The sequence below is a fragment of the Desmodus rotundus genome, chromosome 12, assembly GCF_022682495.2.
Source record: "Desmodus rotundus isolate HL8 chromosome 12, HLdesRot8A.1, whole genome shotgun sequence".
Lineage (NCBI taxonomy): Eukaryota > Metazoa > Chordata > Mammalia > Chiroptera > Phyllostomidae > Desmodus > Desmodus rotundus.
In genome coordinates this window covers 98,372,161-98,394,965 of record NC_071398.1, presented here as the reverse complement: position 1 = coordinate 98,394,965, position 22,805 = coordinate 98,372,161, and the positions used below count along the sequence as shown (strand labels likewise).

Below are 22,805 nucleotides of genomic sequence, written 5' to 3'. Positions count from 1 at the left end.
AGCTTAAAGAATTAACACCAATTCTAGACAATCTCTTCCACAAGATAGAATAAAGCAGTGTACTTCCCAATTTACTTTTTGAAGCTAGTATTACTCTGAAGTCAAAGCCAGAAAAGACAGCACAAAAATAAAATAAAATTACGCACCAATATCCCTTGTGAACATAGATGTAAAACTCTTTAAGTTAGGGAATCTAACTGGGATCTGTGTTCTCTCTCCCCTACTGGTTAGTAAAAACCATAATTTAAGATTTTTCTGATCTATCCTAAGGTATAATACAGATGATTATTACTAGAAATAGCTAAATGATAATATAGAGAATTGGTTATAGATAATGTAGAAAATGAGAATGAAGAAAGTGAATAAAATCAGAACTCTTGGTGGCATATTTTTAACACGAGCTTCTTAAGGCACAGGAGCAGATATTCTACTCTGCTGTACACCATCTGCTACTCCGAAAAGTCTGGGTATTTAGTTTGATGATAAAGCGATTTTTTAAAAAGTTTTGTGGAGTTTGTAATAGACAGACCCATCACTTTACCCCCGTCCTCCGTAAGGCCCTGAGAAAGCCCCGCATATTTCTTAAGCCCAGAAAAGCAGTATTTGTACAGGAAGAAAGAGTCGTGGACACAGTTGCAGCGGCCACAGGGGGAGTCTGGGGACTCAGAAAGACACGGCTCACAAACCATCACATTCCTTGTGCTGTTCCCTTTGAAAATCTGCCAGTTGGTTTGGTCGGAGCTGTAGGCCACACGGAACTCAGTGGTGTAGTAGGACTTCAGGTAGTGTTTGGCTCCTTGGGACTGGATCCCTGTGAACAGGACCTCCCTTTGCATGTCCACCTGCAATACAGCAAAGCCACTGACGGACCTGTCCTCGTCAACAAGTCACGTGCAACCAGCCTTCTTTAGAACTAAGGAGCCAGCCCCTCAGGTCTCAGCAAACTAATAAAATGGCTAGATGCAATTCATGTTTGAGCACAGAGGACCTGGGCCTGAATCCCAGCTCAACCACCAACTAGCTGCATGTGACTTTGGGGAATCTGCCAATCCTCTGTCTTGTTTTTTTTTATCTGTAAAATGGGATATCACTATGAGCCAACCCCATAGGGTTCAAAATACTAGAACATTTTAAGTATGTTACGTACTTGGAATACTGCCGAACACCTAGTAATTGCTAGTTCCCCTAAGAGCATTGTAAGGACAACAAGAAGAAATTACCAGTGTCACTTTTATTACTACAGTAGCAGTAAATATTTACCGGATTGATAAGTCATACCTGGATCCAAGGTTTAGAGTCAAAATCTGACATCTTTTCTGTCATCCAAGCATTGTATGATCCGCCATTGTTTAATCTTGCTAATTTGGGCTCCCAAAAACCTAAATCCAAAGGAAGAAAAGAATTTATTATGAATTTGTTTAAAAAAAACATACAACTAGCAGTTTCTCCAGCGAGTTCAGGTACATCGTGGAAAACCAGACCCCCGAGGACCCGCGTCTGCAGTTGGAAGACCAGGCAGTCGGCACAGGTTTCTACTCCTGACCTGGTCCACGGTGACGGAATCTGGGCTGGAGGTCTGTGCTTGGTCAGCTGTCAGCCACCGCCCACCCTCTTTCTTGCATGCAGGTCAGGTTTGTCTTTTCTTAGCTCTGCTGATGTGGTTGCTGCCGAGTGTGCCTGCCTGCCAGGAAGGCAGGGAAGGGATTTATGGGAGCCTTTCGGTCTCTTGCAATCAACCTCTTGATTTTGGGAAGGGCTTTGAGCAGTGAAGACAATTAGGAGGAGTTTCTGACACGCAGTCAGTGGATGATCAAAACGTTTCTTGAATAGGTGAACGGTTGGCACAGCGAAGGGCCCCCCTGGTGGGGACTCTAACGCTTGGTGGAGAAGACCCTGGGAATGTGGCTGGAATATCACACGTGTGATCAAACCCAAAAGGGGATGAATGGGGAGAGTTTTGGGAAAGGGCACAAGGTCATAAGAGCTCCCTCTCACCCAATCTGCTAATGGGTCAGACTGCCTATGTGGGGGGGCCCAGCTCTTGGTCTTCCCTGGGAGAGACTCTTCGGAAACCCTATTTACTGGGGGGTGGGGGTGGCAGAGATAAAGGGGTGCTAACAGGCTTTAGCTCCTGCCATAGTGCTCCTTCCTCGACCAGACAAGCAGCCTGGATTGAACTATTTTTTCACCATGTTGTGACAGAGAAAAGCCTGGAGGGGAGCAATAACCCGCAGGCTCGGCAGGCACGGCTGTCGGGTGTGGTTTTCGCAGGCTGTGTCCTGCACCGTGGCAGGAGGCGCCTCCCCAGGCTGTGAAGCTGCTACTCACCCACAAACTCAGATGCCTTGATCTGTCTGTCTGCTACGGTGCCCGTGCTCAGCCCCATGGGCATCTTACATTCTACGGGAAATAGGACAATGAATAATTTTTGCTTAGAAAATACACTTCCTACTTTGTATAGCACTGACTTAAATATATCTGCTCATAACGTGGTTACTGCACTAACAAGGCCGGTACTTTAATAGAAGTAATGGCGCCCTTGAGGAAAACTGGTATCCTGAAATACAATGAGTTTTTCAACTGATTTCCATTCGCTTATAACTTAAAATAAGCCACGTTACAACACTAAGTACTAGCCCTCAAAAGACCATGTTCTGAAAAATGTACCCGACAGGTAATACTAGCTAAGGGAATACCGGCCACGGAACCACCTGGATGTCGGCACAGTGCTTGGTACCCAACAGCTGCTTAACAAATGCTGGCTGGACAGACAGACGGAAATGTTTTCACAAATACTGGGATGCCAAGTTCAGTGACTCCGTTGGCTATTGCTGAATTCCTCATATCTTTTTCCTCCTCTCTGCCGGGAGTCTGGAGGATTTCTCCCACGTACTTTTCCATGGGTCACCAGTCATGAAGGGGGATGCTTTACACTGGTCCCCTAAGTGAGAGGAATGCCTCTGGGCTGAACCATTTGCTTCAAGTGTCCTAGAGGACTGATGTTTGCGGTATAATCAGACCGTGGCCAGAATGAAAGTAATTACTGCTGCAGAGTGTGTGCCTTTCTATCTAAAAGTAGGTAATATCCTCGTGACGGGACTCTCCTGCTAAAAATACCACGTGGCTCTTGCTGATACCTCTGTCTAGGATGAGAAAGGGCGTTTGCATCCCTGCCCTCTGGTTTTCTCCAACCTCCGTGTCCAGGAGCCACCAGCCTGGTTTCGATGCCTTCATTTCGAGAGTTTTAAATGAACCTGAAACAGAGAGAGTGAATGACAACATGACATCCTCACAGAGTAACAGGGTCTTACAGGTTGACGGCTATCAAAGAGTCCTAATGTCGCTGCATCACAAGGAGCTTTAGAACGGAACTTAAAGAGTTTTCCATTTCCTTCTAGGCAGGACCACAGGTGTAACAAACAGATCAAAGCAATAATATCGCCACCCCCGCCGCCACATACACAACTACCAATAAATACCCCAGAACCTGGAAAAACCTCTAACACCCCTTCCTGGAAAAAACTTTCATTTATGTAAATGTTACAGGTTAACCCCCACAGGTAGGGCTTGACAGTCCTAAATACCAAAGCAACCTTGAATGACCCATCCTTGGGCCTCAAACACATTGCCCGTGTTTCCTCCCTCTCTCTTCATTTCACTAGCTTTTCTTCTCTTGTAGAAAAAAATTAAAATAAAACATACTTCTCCCGTGTTTCAGATTTTCGATAGCGTGTACGTAGCTGGATAGAGTGAGTACCCATAAACTGGCTCAGAGCATCACTGAGAGAATGAGATTCCCGAAACCTCTGGTTATCTGGTCTGGCACTGACCATTACCTACCGCCAGTGAATACTTATATCCGCTCACTGCAATTGGTGGCCATTTCCCAGGCTGCGAGTAAAAAGTAACAGCCGGTGGTCATCCCCCTCAGACACCAGAAAGGACCCCCAGCCTTCCCCTCTCGAGCGCAGATGTACAGTTTGAAGGTCTGGTGGACCAGCCCTCCCCAGCTCCTCAGCGCTTCCCCAGAGGCTCACGGTGAGGCAGGCTGGTCTGGTTCTACTTGGTGAAATGTAAGAAGTGGGTTTGCCCTAATCCCCTCTGTCCCCAATCTGAATAGAGTGGCCCTGGAGCTACAGGATTAAAGTCTCTCTGTCAAAACCTCTCTGTCAGCGTGGGCATCTCCGCTGGCCCCCTAGGTTTTCATTATGTGCCGCTACACTTTGACAATCAGTGTATCTAGCTCTACCACCACCCCCCACCCCCAAATAATATCTGCAAATAACTCATTGGCACATAAGAATCCTTTTAGAGGACTAATTTGTTTAAACCTTATCATTGCTTTGCACATGAAAGGCTCTAAATACCCTTGTTATTCTTTAGCTTTTAAGATCATTTTTTAAAAAAGAATTTTTTTTTCTTTAAACAGCCTGGTAAGTCAGTTTGAGGTTAAGAGTCTTGTAGTCACTTGCCGGAAGATATCAGAGTGATAGCGTGAGGAGTAGAATGCAAGAAATCAAAAATCCCCCGGACACGCTGCCTGAGCCCCGTGGGAGTCAGGCTGTGATCTGCTTAGGACCTGGCCCTCCTGACACACTGTGGCTCGGAAGAACCTGCACTAGCCCTTGTCTTCTGCAAAGCCAAGCTGGGCCACACATTTAGCTAGTGCGGCGCTGGAAACAGTGCGCACGCCAGCTGGCTTTTCTCATCCCCTGAATGCAGCTCTGCGGTGTGGGCTCACTCAGAACCCGTGCATGACCCCTGAGAAGGAAATGCCCGAGGAGGGAATGAGGGAGAGCCAGAGATGCTAAGACTGCCTCCTCCTGCCGTTTTGCAGCCAGGACCTCTTGTCAGGGCCCAGATCTTTACCAGGAAGAAGGGGCCAGACCCCTAACTGGTGCTGCTGAGTGCCGTTTTCCAGCAAGGTCTGGCCATGGAAGTGAACCACGTGGATGTCTCGAGAGCCGCCCAAGTTCAACAGGTGCAGCCTCACCCACTCCTGCTCGTACATTCTCAGGCCAGGCAAGTTGTAGGTCATCCCGTTGATGGCTGAAAGGACAGAGAGATGCAATCACTTACAAATCTGTGTACACCAGGAGAGAGGCTGGAAAGGACCTAGGAGGGCCCCACCCATCACCCAGCTTCCTCGCATGCCAGGCCCACTCGGGGTCTCCTATGCGGCACGATGTCCACGAGGGCCAACTCCTCACACAGCCTGCAGCAGAATGTGGGTGAGCCCCCTTTTCCACGCTTCCTCACTCTTTTCCCCAGACCTCCCACTGCTCCTGCTCTGTGCTTTCCCCATTTATCCCTCCCATTGATAGTTGGAATTTTCTCTGCTGCTACACAGTAAGCCAGGTGAGGGGACTCCAGTGGGTAGAGGAAGGAGCACAAGGAAGGCGATGTGCAGGAACTACCCTAAGGCCTCCTACAGTCAGAGATACTTCCAGGCTGTCCCGAAGCTGGACGTCACCTTCGCTGCACCCACAGCCAGAGTGGTTCACCGCGCGTGTTCTCTCATTCACAGGGTAGCTGCCCTGCCCCTTCCCAGCTCGGATGCCACCTAGGCTTCTGAGACTCGCCCACCCTCCCCTCGGAAAGGTGTGTGTGTGTGTTTACAGCACGTGGTGAATTTGACCACCTGAAACAATAATACAGCCTTTACATGATAAAGCGTAGTGCGACCCTGCACCTCACGGGGACTAACGTGAGGGAAACGTTTGTTGTAGTTTATTCTTCTACGACTAAAGGAACAGCTGCGGAATTTCAGGAGCCAAGCCAGTGAAGTGCTGGAGGGAGAGGAGCTGAGATCACCCGGGCTGCCCATTGCAGTCACGTGGTTCCGGCGCTGTCTGGGGACCGCCGGACACTAAGACCGTTGCGGTCACTCTTACTTTACAAAGTACACGCGGTGATCGCTTCTACCACAGAAACAGTTTTTCTTTAAAGGTTAAGAAATAGGTTCATGAAGTACTTAGGTTGCAGAACAATGCTAATTCCGTTCCCACGTGTGTTTAACTGACGCGCACTGGCTTTTTGTGCTGGCTGGTTTGGGCGTGCTTTGCAGCAGCCTCCGTGTCTCACTGAAAGACCTGCTCACGTTTCCTCCCCCTGCAGCGTCACCCGCCAGGTCCCATCAGCCCTCCGAGACATGTAAGGTCCTAATTTCAGTGGTAGCTCCTGGTTCTGCAGAAGCATCTCCTGCCTTATCGCGTGGAGACCTAAGGGCAGGTGTCACTGTCCCCCAGAGTGATTTAGCTCAGATCAAGGTCAAGGTCAGAGGAAAATACCATGAAATTCATGGGAGTGTTTCACTTCAGAGGACGTGCGTCTCCAGGACCTTTGGGGTTTCTTGTCATAGTACCAGCTCTTCTTCTCGTCAAAGACCATGAAGAGTAAGACAAATTCTCTCATGTCCACGGGCATCTTGCTCTCCTTGTGAAGCGTTCCTTTTCGGCAGATCAGAAGGGGACCTATCAAGCCCGAGTGGATATCTTTCTCCTGGAAGACAGTAGGGGCAAACAGGACATGTCCTCTCTCAGCATTTCCTTTGCTCTTCCGGCAACCACTGATCACATGGAAAAGGAGACCTTCTTAGAGCCTCTGACTTTGAAGGTTATAAACGAATAGCTTCGTAAGGCTAGATATTATTCATCTAATTCTATCGCATTCCTACACCCTTCCTTTGATTAATTGTTTATCTTGATGCGGTGGTCATGATAATGATTATGACAATATTGATACTATCACATGTACTATTTATTGAGCATTTACTACTATAGTTCATATTTTGCTTATAGCTTCTTAGATAATTCTGATAACAATCTTATATGATAAAAAAAGAATTCATGTATTAAACAAATTTACCAGGCGCCTACCATGTGCTATGTACTGTTGTTATCTCATTTTTAATTGTGGAAACCGAGGCCGAGAGAGGTCGACTAACTGTCCTAGGGCCACACAGTAAGTGACAGGGCAGGAATCGAAGTCGGGGCCTGTGCCGTCTTTGCCACACCCAACACGGAGGAGTCCTGACTTTGCTGCTCTTCCCCAGACAAAGAGGACAGGAAAGCTAACGCTCGCTCGAGGAGATTGCAAGGAAACGTCTTCCTCTAGAAAGGCAGCCACTCTGAGCGGGGCCAGCGTTTCAGCGATCCTCACTCCTCTGCACTGAGCAAGCATTTCTCATTGTCACCTGTAGGTCTGCAGGGACAGTCCCCGGCTATGGTTGCTGTGGAGGGCTGACCGCCATCCTCACACCTTCTTCACGGGTAGCACGGCAGACATTTAACAAGAAATCATCTCGACCATTCCGTTTAGGGGCCTCAGGCTAGGGATATGATAAACACCCGTGATGGCTGTACCCACCGTGTTCACTGCCGAGTAGTAGGCCCACGCCCGACAGGCAGAGCCGGGGTTTTCCGGCCCCGACCTCCCAGTGGCATGCCACACGTAGGTGTAACTGCGGTTCGGCTGGATCGCGTTGTCTTCCTTAAACCATTCAGGAGAGTCATCTTCGTAAGTCTTTCCCTCTGATGACTTTTCATAGGAAAGCCCATGGGCATGAAGAGAATACGGTCTGGATGCTAAATTTTTAAAACGCACCTATAAAAAACAGTGACCCGCAATGTCCTTAAGTGTAGCAAAAATCCAGTTGCCGTGTAACTTACGTATATTATGTCATCTAATTTTTACAACCATCCTGTGAGATAGGGCCCAGGCAGTTTCCCCCAGAAATACCCAAACATGTTCATTCTTAGGCTCCCAGCAAAAGCATCAACGTTATGTATGAATACAGTGCTAATGCCAGGTGCCGCAGATCTGAAGGTAAGGAGGCTTAGCTCTTGCTCACGATAAGCCCTCAGCCTGCAGGTAAAGAGAGGCACGCACATGTGGATTCAAGTTAAAAATTTGGGGACAGAAGGCGTCATACACCAAGTGTGAGTGGGGATAGAGGGGGGTGCCTGGGAGGAGTAATTCAGCTGGCTGTTTAGGGAAGGCTGGGGGAGTTAAAGAAAGTTCCTTATAGGGGAAATGGAATTGGCCCTTATAGAAGGAGTAGGAGATTGGCAGAGGGAGAAGTAAATTCATAAGGTTATTTTCCTTTCTTGCGGATCGTCCGTCAGCTTACTTGGCAAGCTGCCTTTGAGAAGAAATGCCATTATTTGTTAATTTTGGAAAATACGTAAATCGTCTCTGGCTCTTTCCCGCCACCTTCACCTTTACGACCCTGCGGTGCCTGTGGAAATTCCTCTGGCGATCTCAGCAACGCCCCGAAGAGGACTTACTTGGATGACATCGTCCACTTCGGCTCTGATGACAGGACCGAGGATGCCAAGGTGCTCCTCGTACTCTCCCCGGGGGTCACGCTTGGTAAACGTGCTATCGAGGTACTTTCGAAAAACTACTTTCTTGTATATGGTGCCTTCCGGAACATCATCATTGTCGTCATCATCCATCTCCCTGAAACGATAATAATAGTACTCTTTACAAGAGCAGGTTAAAGGCCATTGAGAGAATTTAGGAAATGACCTCTGTTTCTGAATACAGCACCTAGTGCAAGGCCTTGCTCGTGCTGTTCTCTCCGCCTGGGATGCGGCCTAGAGTCTCTGCCTAGATACATCTTTGAGAAGCAAATGAATGAAAATATAAGTGACTAAAAGTACAAGCCAGCAGGCAGCCAGCTGCCAGCTCACATATCGTTTCCTAGGCAAATCCTCCTAAGAGCCTTTGGACTAGGTCAAATCTCTTTGTACATGCCTCCATTTCTATGGTGTTACTACAGCCTACACAGTGAAATCCTCCGGCATCCTCGTCGTAGTTTTACAGTATATGTGGTAAATTACGTGTCCTTTACCTGGGCAATTATCTATTCATATCTGACTCTGCCAGTAGACTAAAAGCTCTGTGAAGTCAGGTTGTGCCTAATCAGCTCCTAATTCTATTCCCAGTGACTGGCAGATTATCTAGCACATAATTGGCATTTAATAAATTTTTGTTCAATGCATTAATGGACAAATGTAGCCACATATTAACATAGCAGATTTTAATATCAAAAGCAGACAAAGCCACCAAATGGGACAATGCCCAGGGCTTAGGGCTAGGTGACAATGGTCAGCTGACTTAGCAGGCCACCCCCATGAAGGCCACTGGATAGATGGGTGTTTTATAATCTGAAAGTAGCCACTCTTCTCGCATTTCCTTTTGTTAAATCACATTATTCCTCACGTAGCTCACCCGCTGCTCTACCTGGGGCCAGAGCACCTCAGATTTCCCCACTGACCCTTAAATTTCCCCAGCCTGTGCAAACAGGCCGAAGGCTCATCCATCAGTCTCATCCCCTTTGATACACAGCGTGAGCCGTCAGCAGATGCCCCCCTTCTGCCTTCCTCCCAGCCCCGCTGCCCCCTGAGCTCGTCCTTCCAGACTCGAAGCATAGCATGCAGTCTCACAGAACACGAGAGGATGAAAAGTGCCATATAAAAGTGCCATATAAAAGCGGGTGGCACTGTGTTTCGTTTCTAAGCTAGTTTAAATCCTTGGCCTCTGCTATTAGAATTTCCTGGAATTAGAATCAGACTTCACAAAGACGCTGTCCACTTCATATTTATCCGGAGACAATTTTTAAATCTTTTGGTAAACAAGTACATGCAAAAGGAAATTTCTACATCGCAAATTTGGACGTAAGCTAACTTCAATGAAATATACTGATGAGCGGGCAGCTATGGATAGGCTGGGCTCTGCACGGGAGCACGCGGAGGGAGTCGGAATGTGATAGAGAAGAAGAGAGAGGTGTGGGCTTCTTTAACTATAGAATGTCATGGACTTCTGACAATGGTTGTTTGTATATTGTCCAGAGGCCACCTAGAATAGCGTAGTTAATCTTGGAACTGACAAAGGAAATAGTGTGAGCCAAGCTGCAATAGGGGAGCTAAATTATGCTTAGCTAGTTTGCCCACAATGACCTCCTCGGACTTTTTTTTAGCAGTAAGTGGGGGGAAAAACAAAAACAAAAACAAAAAACGAGAGGAGAAAACTGGCCAAACCTTTGTGCAGATTTTGAATAATCCCAGGATATTTCTTCAGCAGCAATATAATAATACTTCCTGTTTCCGTTGTTGCTGCGGAGGTACCACTCCGCAATGCTGTCAGGGTCTCTGGAGGAGTTGGTGTCCGTCCTCACATCAGTTTGGTAAGGGTCATCGTAGGGCACGTGGCCGATTTCATAGGAGTCGTTCTCAATGCTCTCTTCCCTCTCGCTTGGTATAATCTCAATGTAATCGCCATCATCCCCACTGAAGCCAAGCACGAATGGTGGATTAAATTCCTTTGTTGTAAAAGTGCCATTTAGTGGGGGAGACGGTTGAGGTGGCATCTGACCGAGGTCTGAATAAGGGAAAGTCTGACGAGGTTTAGAAGTGTAGGACGTCTGATCAAGGTCTGGGGAGAGGGTTGTCTGGTTGAGGTCTGGGGAGACGGTTGTCTGGCCGAGGTCTGGGGAGACAGTCTCCTGGCCGAGGTGTGGGGAGACAGTTGTCTGGCCGAGGTCTGGGGAGACGGTCTCCTGGCCGAGGTCTGGGGAGACAGTTGTCTGGCCGAGGTCTGGGGAGATGGTCTCCTGGCCGAGGTGTGGGGAGACAGTTGTCTGGCCCAGGTCTGGGGAGACGGTCTCCTGGCCGAGGTCTGGGGAGACAGTTGTCTGGCCGAGGTCTGGGGAGACGGTCTCCTGGCCGAGGTGTGGGGAGACAGTTGTCTGGCCCAGGTCTGGGGAGACGGTCTCCTGGCCGAGGTCTGGGGAGACAGTTGTCTGGCTGAGGTCTAGGGAGAGGGCTGCCTGGCCGAGGTCTGGGGATACAGTCTCCTGGCCGAGGTCTGGGGAGAGGGCTGCCTGGCCGAGGTCTGGGGAGACAGTCTCCTGGCCGAGGTCTGGGGAGAGGGCTGCCTGGCCGAGGTCTGGGGAAAGGGCTGTCTGGTTGAAGTCTGTTGAGAGAGTCTTCAGGCTGAGTTCTGGGGAAAGGTTTGTCCGACTGGGTTCTGGAGAGGGGGATGGGTGACTGAGGTCTGGGGAGATGGCTGTCTGCCAGATTTCAAGTTCTAAGGAAGGGGACATTTGTTCAGAGTCAGTGGGGGAGGACTGGTTTCTTGGATCATAGCTGAGCATCTGGCTGGGCTCTGGAGGTTTGTGACTGGGCTTTGTGGTGAAGTGCATTCGATTGGCGTCTGGAAGAGGGAACCTGAGGCCGCGCTCTCCCTGGGGCACCATCTGAGCAATGTGTGGTGAGAAGCCTGTCTGGCCAGCGCTGGTCAGGGGATTCTGATGACGGTCGGGAAGTGAGGCCATCAGGCTGAGGTCCGTAGAGGATAATGTCTGGTTGAGCTGTGTGGGGAGCGATGTCTCATTGGATGTGTGACGTGAGCCCGAACTCATGCTGTTGGCCGCTCCTCCAAGGGGGTGAAAGCTCCTTGGAGAAAAAGGAGTGCGGTGTGTAAGCTTCTTCCTTCGTGTCCGAATTAACACAGTGCTGTTCTTCGGTCTGCTGTTTCTCCCTCCCTGTCTGACTTGTGGATATTTGTGTCTAACTCCATAAAACTTTGGGTGGCCACCCTGCTTTCCATGCTTGGTTGGAAGAGGGGCGCTTTCCCCCCAGGTCCCTGAGGCATTCTGGGGGCTGTGCTGCAGGTTATTAACAGCCACGTCTTTATCAGCCTCTGGGATGACCTCATAGCTACCCTTTTCAGAAACCAAATGCCATTTCCCATTCAAAGTCTTAGATGGCGACTCCTGTTTCAAGAGTAACAGATCGCTGGGAAGGTCGTCCCAGGGCTCCGTCCTGGAAGAAGAGCTGTCTTGGCTTGAATGTCTCCCAGTTTTATGTGCTAGAAATTCCATCTGGGAGAACTTGTGCCCGGCCTGTCTGTCTCTTCCTGCCTCGGACCCGTTATGTTTGGCATGTCCTTGACTTCTCAATCCTTCTGCACCAAGCGGAAGCAAGCTTATCTCCGTGACAATTGACTGCAAAGGATCCTCTACAGGGTCTTCAGAGTAAGGGCTGGAATGCTCTGCTGTGGGAGGGTTGAGATCTGAGGTCTTTTCTAAGCTGCATCCCACATGGGGACCAGCTGTGGGCGTTTCGGGGTGAGGAAGGGTTTTGTGAGTTTCTGCAAAGTGGTTGGCAACGGGCCTGCTAATGTTACCTGGGGAAGAATTTGAACCAACAGCTGTGCCAGTACTTGGAGGCCTGAATTCGGAGCTGTTGTCCAGGGCCAGGGCAGTAAGATTGACTTCGTCGCCCTGCTGACTCAGGGATGCATTTCTGAACGACCGAAGTCCTAGTTCTAAAGCCAGTCTGTCCTGTTCATCGTCAGCATCCTCCTCTCCCCCGTGGTCTTCCGGAAATTCACGCATTTTCCGTGTCGTCATGGCTGCAGATGTTGGAGGTTCATAGATGTCATAGTCGTCTTCGCTATAATTCCAGATACACTTCACATCCCTGAATCTCAGCCGTAGGTTTTTGCTTCTTGGATTAGAATTCATGGTAGTTAACATCCAAGTTCCTACAGACGGGAGACAGAATAGGGAGCCCTAAGTCCGGGAAAAGACGTAAAAACCCTCACATACATTGTGGCAGATAATAGGCACAATGTATGTAGTCTGCAATCCCCGCTGCTCTGCAAACTTGATTACCATTCCACGGTGCCCTAAGGAGACAAACTAAGGCATGTCAAGTGCTCAGGACACTTTCGGGCCATTTGACATTGCTGTGACATCCAAGTGTGTGATTAGGACGCTTACCTCATCTAACAGAATACAGACCAAACATATTGGTCAGTGGAGAGAAGGGAGAGAAAACTTCTTAGCAGAGATAGCTGCAGAGCCACTACTTCAGAACATATTTTAGAAGGGATGAATTGAGAATAAAATGAACTTGGAAGATCACATACATCTTGTTAGCTGCACATCTCATTTGGAATTGGGGCTCAGGGGGAAGGTGGCAATGTCTACCCCCAGAAATCAGGGACATTTAGGTATTCCAAGTGATCAATAATTCACAGGGGCCCAGGGCAATTTTGAATCTCTTTGAAATGCTGTGATTTGCTGGCACACTGGAGATTTCCTGCGAAGTCTCCAATAGTGACCACTTGTTGAGTGTCCCCTGAGTGTGGGAAAATTAGCACGCCTTATAATGAATGATCAAAGCAACTCCGGAAGGTGTTGTCATTCTACTTTTTTCAGATGGAGAAACTGAGGCTCAGGGAGGGCAAGGCACCTGCCCAAGGTCACACAGATACTGAGTGGCAGGGCAGGATGTGAACGCAGGTCTGGTGACCTCCAAAGCCCTTCCAGGACACTGTGCTGCCTCCGAGGCCATCCTCTAAGGCGCCGTATCCAATGATCACTAAGCCCAGTTGGGGGAGGGCTGTCTTAAAAAACTGAGAAGGGCATTCCGATAAAAGAAATTTTCTTTTGGGACCGAATACTCATGCTTCCTCCTCAAAGTTATGCTGTATCTTTCTGGGGATATGTGTTTTTACTGCTCTCTTAGCCCAGAGTGGGACAAATGGGATTCATATGAAAGGACCGGACCCATTGAGGTAACTAATTCCCCAAATAGAAATCGTGATGAGTCCTGAAAGGAAAGCCTGCAAGGGAGCAGAGGGAGAGGAGCCCAGGAGCTGCGGGGTCCAGACAGCCGCAGCCGACCTTTAGAGACGAGGGGGTCCTCTCTCTGCGCCCAGGCTCTTACCAACGTTATCCATCGTGACGGTCACAGATTCCCCGCTCATGGGAGAGAGGGCGAGAGTGTCCTCATGCCTCTTTCCATAGATGAAGGAGTGCCCAGTGAAGTGAATGGTCAGAACATCATCCTGGGTCCCCACGCTGCAGAAGTGCCACTGGACGGTGTTATCGAAGCAAAACCCCAGTGTGGATATACTCTCAGGCACGTAGCCATTGATAGCTGAAAGAGTCAAATCTGTTAGCACGCCAGGCCTGTGCCAGCAAGAAGGCACGCGTACCGTACCTGAAATAAAAGCCCCGATATTGATTGGGCTGCGCCAAAGCAGCGATGACCCGAGGGAAGCTTCGCCAGCTCTGACATGTGATTAGAAGGCCAAACTCGGACCCCCCACAGCAGTGGCTTTGGACACTGAACTTCCAACTGCAGCACATGCCCGAGCCAAGGCTCAGGGGACCCCCACTGCCCAGAACTTCTCGCTGCGCACTTCAGACCACTCATGGAGTGCCTCTGCACAACTCCTGGCCCCCCCGCCCCCCACTCACGAACGACCTCCGTGTGATGTGAAAAGCCAGTTGGGAATTACTGACCTTGTTTTCCGCCCTGGCCGTACTCCCCTCGCACCCATTTAGCACCGCAGACACCACTGACCAAGGCCTGACGCCCTTGCCTTTGCTGCCCCCGCCCCTCACCTGCTCTTCCCTGCCCAGAGCGTGCCCACCAGCGCGCGCACACACACACACACACACACACACACACACACACACTCGGAGCAGGAGACCCAGCAGGCACGTGAGGATAACAAGCTTTGGATGTCTTGCTGTAAAATGGGTTCCCCGATGTCACCATTTATGTCATTTCATCACCAAACTCAGGGCTGCAGTGAGGCTAAGAGGTCAGTGGGTTGTAACCGTCTGCCACTGGGCACAGCCGTGCTCCCACCACCGGAGTGAGGAGCTGATGGGCTAAGACGGCGCTTCGACTTACTGCTCATGATGTTGGATTCGTAAAACTTGGGGTCGGCCCGGTTCACCTTCTCAGGACTCTCGCAGAACTTGTTGATGTTGTCCTCGATGTACCAGCTCTGGTTCTCGTCAAACACCGCGAACACAGCCTGCTGCTCGATGTCCGCGGCCCTCTGGAGGGAAGGTGCCGCGTTCAGTGACTGATGTTCCAGCCAACTCCCTGCAGCTTCAGACTCCAAAGGGACACGTCCTTGGGGCCACCGAAGCCATGGATGCGGGCATTCGTGAGAGACCAGTGTGCACAAAGCCCTCGTTAGAGAAGGCATTCCACAAAAGCAAACGGGGAAGGTCAGAAAACCCAGAGACCGAAACAGCCTAAGAGAAAAATTCCACTGGTCCTGGCAGCTGCAACTCTGTTTATCCCTGTGACCGCATACCCTTCTGCCTGACTGAGCCTGACTGACGGGCTGGATGCGCTCTGAACATTTGCAAAGGATAAAAATGGAGGTTGCAACTGGAAAGCTTCACACCTCTCACTACCTGCTTCCTTTCCAAGCTCAATAAATCGGGGTCTACCAAGTGTTCATTTCTGATTTTCCTAGGCATATATTTATTTTGTATGCCTTGCGATGAAACTTTTGAAATTATAGCTTAGCCCAGTTGTCTGTGTGAATTTTAAGTTAATAATATGAGACTATTCTACTGTGAAGATCAAGTCAAAAGACCCACATCTTTGTATAATTTAGCCTTACTGGAGATGGGCCATTACTGAGGTCCAGTCTCACCAGAAGCTCTGACTCCAGTGTATCTCTCTTATCTCTTTCTAGCGAAGATCTCAAAATTAACAAGGATACGTACCGAGCTCTACACTTTCACCGCGTGGTATCTCACTGAGCCCCCAAACAACCCTGTAAAATCTTTAGCATGGGTATTATCCACTTCACAAAGGGAAGAAACAAAGAGAGGCTAAGTGGCTTGCCTGGAATGTAGACAACACCGGCAGACCTAGAATCTGAAATGGTAGCAAGATGCAGCTTACACCGCAGACTTGCCTTCCGCAGTGAGTCCAGGTGAAAATGGACAAGACAAACAAGTTACCCGAGTTATCACGCTCAAGAGGACTGCACAATATTTTCCGCTCTCCGGAAAAGCCCCATGTTTAGCAAGGAGACCTAATCTGTACCAGCCAGCGGAAATTCCCAGAATTTCTGAAAGGTTACGTCAAGGGCAAAATACCTGTATGCCTCGCTTGTCCAGGGATCTGCTCTTACAGATCAGAAGCAGCCCTATCAGCCCCGAGGCGATGTCCCTGGTGACGTCCACATCACTGTAGTACGGTCTTGTTAAGCACTGGGCATCGTTTTCCGTGGGCTCATCCGACTCTAGGATGTTCCACTTGTACGTATAGGTTTCCCCTGGTTGAACTGCTCTGATTACGGTGTTACTACTGCCTGCACGAAAATGCAGTCAAACTCGCGGTCACTTTCAGAATTATTTCGTGAAGACGAATAAACGAATAAACAAACGGAAGAATGCATAAATAATATAATTGAGCTCTCCGCACAACCAATTAGTATCAGGAAAGGAATATTCTTTTTATATTAAGATCCACTTAAGAGAACCCCAGGTAGCATGCAATGGTCAGATCCGGCTCTGCTAGGGGCCACTATGGTGCTGGCAAAGACCCTGTGTTTTCTAACTAGCCGGGTAGACAAAGACCCGGCAGTGAGCAGGGTTCCCCTGTGACTTCTAGGGGATGCCCGCTCACATGTCTACACTAGCACATTCATTACCTGGCTGCACAAGTGCTACTTCTGAGCGAGGGAGACAGTAGAAAAAGGAGGGAGCCTCTCAGAGGTCACAGAGGTCAGTAGACGTGGAAGGTTCAAACCTGAGGTGGAGGAAGAGTTGGCTGCATCTTCAACAGGGGAGAAGGTCACTCCGTGAGGGTAGATGCTGTAGGCGCGGCTGGCCATGTTTTTGAACACGATCTGCAAAGTCAACTCAGATTCGTGATTCGGGGTGTAAGGGTGAGCGTGACAATTAACACTGGATGTTCACTCTGCACGTTCACTTGTTGGATGGTGTGTGTGCGCGCGCGTGTGTGTGTGTGTGTGTGTTTATCTGAGCAGCAACCTGCGCCCTCACCTGACAGAAGCGTTTGAGAGTTTCACCTCACATTGTAGTCTGACCTTGGAAGTGACACTTTCCTCACAGCATGCCGCCCTCCGCAAGCTGGTCCCCATCCCTTTTCCCCTCTTCTTTCAGCTTGGACTGCATCTGCCTTGGAATCTTCTCCTCCTCCTCTCTACACCATGAAATGCTTCTCTAGCTGGCCAGATACCCTAGGAGCCAGCTTCTAGGGGGGCGTGGCAGAGAGCCAGACCCTAAATATCCAGGGAGGCATATTCACACTCCCTACCAGCACCTATAAGGCATCAGGGATAAAGGGAGGGCAAGAGGACCAGAGAAAGGCTGCCTTCTGGTCCTTTTATTTTCACATGAACAGAACTGGCCTGGTCGGCAGACGGCCTCTTAGCTCAGCCCCACGCAGAGGCGGAGGGAGGCTTCATTCACCCAGGAGTACTGGTTAGGCTCCTTCCTCTTCCAAAGAGAACCCTAACCTCCTCCTACCTGGTTGAGTGCCAAAGCACCTTGATTGATTGCAAAGATCACCCTCCATCTGTAGATTATCTGCGTTCTAGAATCTTGCCAGAGATTGGAATCTTCCGTTCCCTGTTCCCCAGTTCTTACAGAAGCTGGGTGGTGTGACATCATGTTAAAGGGACACTGTCGGGAGAATGTGCTCAGGGCTCATGATCCGTATCTCAGGTTACTTCCGCCTGACACCGGTGTTCGGAGGACGACCCAGCTGCACCCCAGTGAAGAGTAGGTTTTCTCTCGGTTGTGTTTACTGTGGTATTCTCAGCGCTAATGAGAAACACTCTTACAAGGCTCTACAACTTTTTGACTTATTGAACCAGTTGTAGGGATTGCACTGAGGAACCCGTCACCGCCTCACACAGCATCTGTGTTTTCAAGGATCCGTGGGAGGAATCCCTCTCCGGTTTCTGTGCTTCTCTGATGGCTACTGTGAATCTCACTCGCCCTGACACATTTCTCATTTACAATCGGCTGCTGGAAAGCTCTGGACAAAATTTGCAAACAACCTGGTGAGATCATATGGTATATGTTTCATTATACTTACCTTATCCTTGGTTTTATTTTCTTTGACCCCTTATTATTCACCCCAATTACAGTCACTCTTTGTTCATTCCTTTATAATCTGATCAACTGTCTCAGATTCTTTGTATTACCAGGGAGGCTATAAATATTCTTTGTGTTATCAGGTAGGCTACAAATAAGTGCAAATTCTAAATAAAAACTGAAAGTTACATTTGAGTTAAAACTATATGGATATCTTTTTTAAAAAAACCACCACCACCACCACCACTTTTAATGTCTTGTGCTATTTCATTCCTCCCGCGCGGTCCGGCCTTTCTGCCACTTACTTTGAGGGTGTCTCTGACCTGGGCTCGGATAACAGGGCCCAGGATCCCATTGTTTTTGCTATCAGAATCCTCCAGGCGTTTGGTGAAGGACTCATCTTGATACTGTTTGTAGACAACCTTCTTATAATGTTTTCCAATTTGGTTCGAGAAATTATCCAAATGCAGCGACCTGTATTTTCTTAAAGTGAAATGAAATATTTAAAAATCAACCATTTCCTCACGGAGAGACTCTGGTAGGACGGGGGAACCCTTGTGCTTAGAAGTTCTGTTCTTGGATTAGCTAAAAACCTAGTTTTCTAAAAAAAATAAAAATAAACGAAAACAAAAAAAAGAACAAAAACTCTTAATATGTTTTGCAAAGTCCTGATATCTCCCGTCTGGTTGGAAACCTGGAAACCTCTCCTCCGTCTGATAAAGTCACAATCACAGTTAGAAGCAGCTACTTAGCATCCCCGTCCCTCCGGTTGCTAGAGCAGACCTGAGATGTCTCTAGTCTCGGTGGCCACCATATGTGCACGTCATTTCCCCGCGAACAAGAATATCTCAGAGTAAACTCCCAGGATGGATTGCAGGGTCAAAGGGCATCAGCATGTATAATTTTAGTACATAAGGCCACGTTGCTCCAGAATGGCTCTCCCAGTGTTCTCGTCCGCCAGCAATACACGGCAGTGCCTGCGTCTCACAGCCCTGCCAAGGGCGTTCCACCTGGGCTGTGTGTCGGATGGGCGAAAAATGGCATTTCAGAGAAGCCTAATTTGCATTTCTCTTAGAGTGAGTGAGCTTGAATGGTTTCCAAATGTTTTCAATTTCCAGATTTCTGTTGTCTCTGACCTATTTCCTAATTTACATAATAAATCAGAGCTGTTTCTCGCTTCTGGAGTTCAAGTGAAGCTCTTCACAAGGACTTAACACAGTGCTTGGAAACAGTAAACATTCAACTAGTGGTAGCTGCCATTATTATTATTATTATCATCATTATTATTATTATTTCCCTTGGTGAGTTGGGGTAATTCCAGATTGACTTTGAATAAGACCTGAATGGAATTCAAAACACGGGTTCCCTTGAGAGCTGCCAACTCCTCACATTTCACCCATGCACCCCGTGGAATACATCTTGAACTTGTGCCCAGGGGTCTGAAGCCCCGAAACTCACTTGTCCATGTTCACTGGTATGACAGGTGCATAGTCCCAGATGACTTCCTCCGCAGCGATGAAGTATTCCCACCTCTTCATGTGCCGCCTCTGCTCCCGCGTCAGCATCTTAGGACTCCTGGTTTTCTTGGCGCAGTTTTTGATGTCTATGGAAGCCTGCATCCCAGCTGAGTTAGTACATAAAGACAGCGAAAGAATATGAGAGGAGAAATCAGGGCTGATTAAAATGTGTATCTTTTGAAACTGTGGAAGGTATAAGTAATAATAGTGAAAGGAATGTGCTGGCGACTTTTGACATTTTGGTTTGGAGCTCTTTTAGTGCAGTAGAGACAGAGGCAAGAGTAAAACGCAGGGGAAAGAGAGCATGGGTTAGGGGGAAAGCTTGGGAAGCCTTCCTTCGCTTCTTCCAGAGCAGGGACATTTGTCATTTCCAGACCCTTAAAACCTTCTGACTTAGGTTCTGTTGATTTCTCATTGTTCCTGTCATCTGTCTCTTTATTTGCAAAGTCAAAAGTACGTGCTGTATTAAATTGTTGTTAAAAATTAAATAAATTAATACCAAAAGCACTTCACCTCAACAATGATAGTTTTGTTGCTGTTTTACTGTGACTTGGTATTCTATCTCCCAGGGATACTGTGGCAATTACGCTACTTCAGATACAGTTTTGACTGCTCAGTGCCAAAAGAAAACAAAATGGGCCCATGAAGTCTCTCTCATGCGTTTGCTTATATACGTACTTTAGGTAACAAAATGACTTCCTATAGTAACGCCGCTTACTTATATTTTAATTTCTGTTTACAGGAACCCTCCTCCCAATAGTTTTAAAGCAACAATGTGTAATAGAACAATCAGTTATTTTTCTTTGTGGGGTACCACAAGGAAACCTGGGCTGATTTTTTTTTCCCTCAGTAGAATTCACCGATATTCTTTAAAGCCCATTTCTCAGCTGTTTAGATTTTATGTTTGAGCCACTCAGCGTGTATCCATTGGGTTCCTCTTTGTGCCAATCTCTTCTGTGCTCATCTTGGTAGAAAAGAGAGCCTTTTCATGGCACACCTTTTTACACACTTCCTGTAACTTGCTGCTTCTATAAATTTGCACGTTTGTCTCGTTCTAGCCCCCGGGTTTTTTTCTTTTGGCTACATAGTAAACACCCCAAGAAAGAATATCTCTATGTAAACATTTGTTTCCTTCCTCCTTTTTCCTTTCAAGGAAGTAGAGACCTCTTCAGCTTTTGCTTCATTTTCAAAAATCTTTGTCAATATCTCTGCTTCCTCCGTCCCCAGCGAAGGCTACACATCTAGGAGCGGAGAATGTGTGCTCCATTCTCAGGGACCAGTGCACGTATGTCTGGAGCACAAGCAGCTTGCAAAAGCAACGGATACGGAGGGAGTTAGTACCTGGGAGGAAAGGGCTCTACATTCATAAGCAAGACTGTTGGGAGAGTTTCTTGCCTTGAAAATGTGTAGGGGTGAGAGAAGATACGGTCCACCTTCCCCCGGGGCCCATAGTCATGTTTGCGGTAGTGGACGTAGCACTGACGAGGGTCACGGCCGAGATCTTATGACGGTTCTGCTCCAGCACCTGGCCGTTGAAATGAATGGAGAACAGTTCTGGTCTGGAGCTCATTCCAATCAGGTGCCAGCTGACTTGGTCATTGGCACAGACTGTTATATCTGAGGGAGGGGGGAGACAAGGGGCAAAACAGGCAGTCAGCACTCTGTGATCCAAGACTCGTTCACCAGGTATGCACTGAGCACCTGCTATGCGCCAGGCATCGCAAGGTTCTGAGGGAGAGACACTCCAGCGGCGGCTCCTGCCCTAGGAGAGCAGGCATCTGAGTGAGGGGCCCACCTGCAGTCACAGCTCACTGCAGTAAGTGGCGCTACAGAGGGAAGAAGAGAGCCGAGAGGCGGGGGACATCAGTTCAGAAACAGGGATTGCTAAAGGGTTAAGCCAAGAAGGGAATCCAGTAGGTGACCAACCATCCTGGTTTCCCAGAACGTGGGATTTTTAGTGTCAGATCTGGGCCAGCCTGGGCATCCATTCACTCCAGAGCCAATCTGGGCTCAGCTGGGGGGAGTCTCCCAGATCTCCAATAGGGCTGAATTTAAGAAGGAGATGTGAAGATGACTTAAGGATTGTGTGTCGCTTCTGTACCCACTCATCAGTTGTTTTAATGACAAGGCATCGAATTACTCTGTGGGTTACAGGCTTCCCTTAAAATGCAGCGGATGGGTCCTCATTACACTGGGCCACTGGGCATGGATGGAGTAATGAGAGCCGAGCACACAAGCTGAATTTTGCTCATTGTTTTGCTCCCATGGTAACTGGGAAAATGCTCATTTGCTGTGGGGGAGATTCCAACTCTGGCTTCCATGGTCAGCCTGGGTGTTAGGTTTCAGATCAGTAATCTCTAGATAGCAGACCACAGAGCTGAGGACCAGTCTCTTCTCCATAGAGAAGCGGAGGGGCTTGTCTTTTTTAGGCAACCAATGTAACAAGACAGGGACTCTGGTGTCACAGTGAGAACAAGAAGCTAAAACCTGAGAAGCTGAAAGGTAGCAGGCTTTGGTGGAAGCATTTCGCCACCCCAGAGAAATGCTCGCATTGACCTGAGCATTTAATACATCTGTATTAGCATTTACCATATTTATTCGATTTATACTGCTCTGTAACACTGTTTTACAAGCATTAACTCCTTTCTGTTTCTGCTAATGCCATTTCCCTTCCCTGCCCCTCTTAGCCCTAACTAGCCTGCCTTGTTCAACTATAAATCCATATACTGTATTCCCTGGCCACATTATTAAGTTTTATTTTTGTGCATATGGTTTGCTTTTGGAGGCTTGTACATATTTACACAGATGACTCACTCTGTGGGGGCACAGACACAATTTCCCTTTTGACCACGCCCTTCCAAAGCCCACAGCACCAGAGATGCTACTTTCACATGTAAAGAAATTCTTAAACACCCTCTCTCCCAAGGTAGATGGTTAACCCATTTTTGTAAGTTAGCACATGGAGACAGCTCACTGCCAAGGACTACATTAAGGTGGAGAAATGAGCTACATTTGAACTCAGATGTCCTAAGTTAGACTTCAGTGAAGTTTTGGAAATCTGCATCAGGGCCCAGAGCCTTCTGAATGTGTTTGTAATAACCCAGGAGGGCTGATGCAACCAAATGAAGTTGAAAACATTTTAAAAGCAATGTCCAGGTCTCCACCCTTGACAGGTTTTGTTTGTAGTAAGAGAGGCCATTTGTGGTTTTTCAGACATAGAGAATGACCCCTGAGAAACTTAGGTTTCAAGTGCTTTCATTAATAAAGTGATATTTTCATCTTTCTACTTTTTTCCTCAGCATCTTTGGCTCTAAGGCATCTCTGTGACATAGAAGTTAAAAGTGGTTTAGGTGGGAGTCAGGTTTTTTCTCTAAGAGTTG

General features: G+C 48.2%; 1 protein-coding gene across 2 annotated transcripts in view; it reads right to left on the bottom strand.

The window, feature by feature from the left end:
• The window catches only part of F5 (coagulation factor V), a 50,810-nt gene that overhangs the window by 9,674 nt on the left and 18,331 nt on the right, over positions 1–22,805 (bottom strand). Inside the window, exons 6-21 of one of the 2 annotated variants that reach the window (XM_024551927.4) lie at positions 20,821–21,042; positions 19,367–19,532; positions 18,214–18,391; positions 16,593–16,692; positions 15,938–16,152; positions 14,724–14,874; positions 13,746–13,958; positions 10,047–12,555; positions 8,289–8,463; positions 7,369–7,605; positions 6,291–6,501; positions 4,870–5,049; positions 3,138–3,254; positions 2,329–2,400; positions 1,279–1,379; positions 687–842 (exon numbers count right to left, since the gene is read on the bottom strand). In XM_024551927.4, coding sequence (XP_024407695.2) covers positions 687–842; positions 1,279–1,379; positions 2,329–2,400; positions 3,138–3,254; positions 4,870–5,049; positions 6,291–6,501; positions 7,369–7,605; positions 8,289–8,463; positions 10,047–12,555; positions 13,746–13,958; positions 14,724–14,874; positions 15,938–16,152; positions 16,593–16,692; positions 18,214–18,391; positions 19,367–19,532; positions 20,821–21,042 — 5,003 coding nt within the window. Of the gene's footprint in view, positions 1–686; positions 843–1,278; positions 1,380–2,328; positions 2,401–3,137; positions 3,255–4,869; positions 5,050–6,290; positions 6,502–7,368; positions 7,606–8,288; positions 8,464–10,046; positions 12,556–13,745; positions 13,959–14,723; positions 14,875–15,937; positions 16,153–16,592; positions 16,693–17,335; positions 17,984–18,213; positions 18,392–19,366; positions 19,533–20,820; positions 21,043–22,805 lie in introns of those variants that run through there. The other variant, XM_053915791.2, reaches the window with a different exon arrangement.